A 3105-nucleotide genomic window follows, 5' to 3' on the forward strand; every position below is an offset into this window, starting at 1 on the left:
CCGGCCTCCTTCATTTTTTTTAAGTCTGCACAATCAAATAGTCGTATACATAGAGTACACACATACAAATAGCCGCATGCGACACTAGTTCAAGCTTTAAAAAGTTCAAATATTACATCCCAACATTGTTGTCCCCTTTAACCACCCACAGATGCTCAATCAGATTTTCCTTCAGCTGCTCGTGAGTTGGTTGATGCTGAATTTCTTGATGCATTTGAATAAGCTCTTCAAATGTGGCTGGATTCTGGTCTGGAAGTTTGATAGGATCTCCCATGTTCTCAAATTCTAGAGCTGTGGCAGCATCCTCACCCTCATCACCGATCATCATGTTGTGCATGATCACACAACATGTCATGACCTCCCAAAAGGTCTCCGCATCCCATTGTTTAGTAGCTCCACGAACAACTGGAAAACGGGACTACAGAACTCCAAATGCCCTCTCGACATCATTTCTATCTACTTCTTGTCATTCCGCAAAGTGAACCTTTTTCTGGCCAATTGGGTTAGAGATGGTGCTGACAAAGATAGCTCACGGAGGACAGATACCGTCAAACAGATAGTAGACCATGTTGTATTCATGTCCATTGATAGTATAGTGGCAAGGAGGAGCTTTTCATTCAGTCAGCCTCGCAAACAATGGTGATCGATGCAGCGCATTGATGTCATTGTGAGACCCGAATATGCCAAAGAAAGCGTGCCAAATCCACAGATCATATGATGCAACCGCTTCAAGAATGATGGTGGGCTTCTTAACATGACCCTGATATTACCCTTGTAAAGCCTTCGAGCAGTTTCTCCATTTCCATTGCATGAAGTCAAGAGATCCAAGCAAACCTGGCCACCCTCGTGCTTCCGAGATTGTCAAGAGCCTCTCGGTGTCAGCAACAGTTGGTTCTCTCAGGTACGGTGGTACGAACACCTCGACCACGACAGTTGCAAACCTGACCATGGCATCTCCGCATGTGCTCTTAGACATTTGTAGGTACTCATCCCACGAATCAGCGGCCGTGCCATATGCAAGCATCCGTGGTGCGGCCGTGCACTTCTGGTAACCAGAGAAGCCGATCGTTTCCACGACGTCCTTCTTCAAGACGAAGTAGTCATCATATGAGCGAGCGCCATGGTATAAACGATCGAAGACAGTTTTGCGGATCCAAAAACACGGGCGAAAATGGTCAGCGAAGAGTGCATCCTTGGCAAAGTAGTCGTCCATCAATATCAAATGCCTACGCGCCCTGTTGCGGTTGACCACTCGATGACCCTTGATTGAGCCCTTGAAATTGAGAACATGCTCCTCCGCACGCTTCACATCTTCAAGGACCGCCTGCATCATCGCCGTCTCATCCGATTACTCTTCCTCGTCGGACGACTCACCATAGTTCTCGTATATTTACTCCAAACCGGAATCCATTGCTAGAAAGAAGAAGGCACAACTTTTTTAGCTCCGGCAATTCGTCGAACAAGTGACGGGCACGGTGAGTATAGAAGTAGAGGATGGTACCTGGCGGGGCGGTTGGAGGAGAGGTGTCGGGGATATACCCCGCGGTATAACCCGCCGGATGTATGACCCGGCTGGAACATTGTGACTCACTAGCGATCCACCCGGACCTGGCGGTTTACGACTCACTGGAGACCCGGGGGGCGGGTCAGATGGATGACAAGGCCCAAGGCCCAGAAGGTCGGCTCATGTTATGATAGGGCCGGCTTAAGAGAAAAAGCGTGTGGAATATTTCCCATACAAGGGATCAAGACCCGGACTTGTACCCGGCTTGTATTAGAAGATAGACTAGTCCTAATCCTATTGGGACTCCACATGTAACCCGCCCCTCCAACTTATATAAGGAGGGGTAGGGCACCCCAAGAGGGACGAGAAATAATCTCTAAGGCTAGATACAACAAAGGGGAGTCGGCTTATACAGCAACTCCCTCATGAGCATAATGAGACCTAGCCACAAACAGCATGTAGGGCTATTAGCGGATGATGTTTCCCAGGGCCCGAAGCTGTCTAAACCCTTGTCTTGTGTGTTAATCTGCATCACGTCTCTCGTCCCGATCAACCCCTCTCAAGCTACTACCTAGTTGTGTTGGCCTCACGACAAGTCCTCACATTAGGACATATGTCGTGACAATTCCACGACAAAAGGGGTTGAAAAGTGACGAAGAAGAAGCAGGATGGAGCCCGGTTAGAACGCTGGAGGTGACGGAGACGTAGAGTTCAGACAGGGGTGTGGCATGGATCCCGAGGTGGTGGAGTGGCGGCGAAGGCAAGAGGGAAAGGAGGAAGGAGAAAAAATGGGGAGGATGGAGGCGCGGGGTCCGGGAAGGGTTTTGGGTGGGGTTGGGGTGTCGGAGTCCTATGTGTCTGTTGTCCGAACTCCCGCAAAGCTCCCCCACGTTTGTCTCCAGATTGCAAAAGAAAACGTGTGTGGACCGTCCTGCGGACCGATACAGGCCCGCATTAGATGGCTTCCGCTGTCCAGACAGCGGGGTGCGGACGTATGTGGGCGGTTTGCAGGTTCGCCTTGGAGATGCCCTTAGCAAGTGGGTGCACTTTGCATCTATGTCCTTCCATATCTCTATACCCGCGCCATATGTAATGCACTAAGGGCATCTTCAATGGGTATTCACATACCGCCCGTACCCATCCGAAACACGCGGTCCGGATGTGTTTGGCAACCCAACGCGGTCCTGTATTGGTCCGCGGGCCAGTGCGGACATACCTTTTCTCGCAAACCAGAGACAATGTGAGGAGGGAGGTGTGGGCGTCCGGACCACTGTCAAGTCCGCTCCTAACTACCCTGACCCACTAAAACCACTCCTCCCTCACCCGTGTGTGTTCCCGCCTGACACTGGTCAGCGCCGCATTCATGCCGGCTCAGAGCAGATGCGACCTCTCACTAGTGCCGGCGTTGAAGCGGCATACCAGGCGAGAGCACCGCCTGCGCCGCTTCCCGGTGTAGGCCTCGTCTCTCCGCATTCAAATGATACCAGTCGGTCCGTCTGCCTCCATTAAACGCACGCGGTTAAAGAGGAATGGCGAGTCGGTGCCACCCATTTGTCCGCCTGTCATCCGCCATTAATCATGTCGCCGGCCTCCCCTGCCAT

The 3105-nt window shown here is 51.5% G+C and overlaps 1 protein-coding gene across 1 annotated transcript; it reads right to left on the bottom strand.

The window, feature by feature from the left end:
- Nucleotides 1-766: 766 nt before the first annotated feature.
- On the bottom strand, nucleotides 767-1333 carry LOC109743053 (uncharacterized). Its single transcript, XM_020302135.1, has one exon. The coding sequence runs from the start codon at nucleotides 1331-1333 to the stop codon at nucleotides 767-769; it is 567 nt and encodes a 188-aa protein (XP_020157724.1).
- Between the last annotated feature and the right edge of the window lie 1772 nt (nucleotides 1334-3105).

The sequence above is a fragment of the Aegilops tauschii genome, chromosome 7, assembly GCF_002575655.3.
Source record: "Aegilops tauschii subsp. strangulata cultivar AL8/78 chromosome 7, Aet v6.0, whole genome shotgun sequence".
NCBI classification, from domain to species: domain Eukaryota; kingdom Viridiplantae; phylum Streptophyta; class Magnoliopsida; order Poales; family Poaceae; genus Aegilops; species Aegilops tauschii.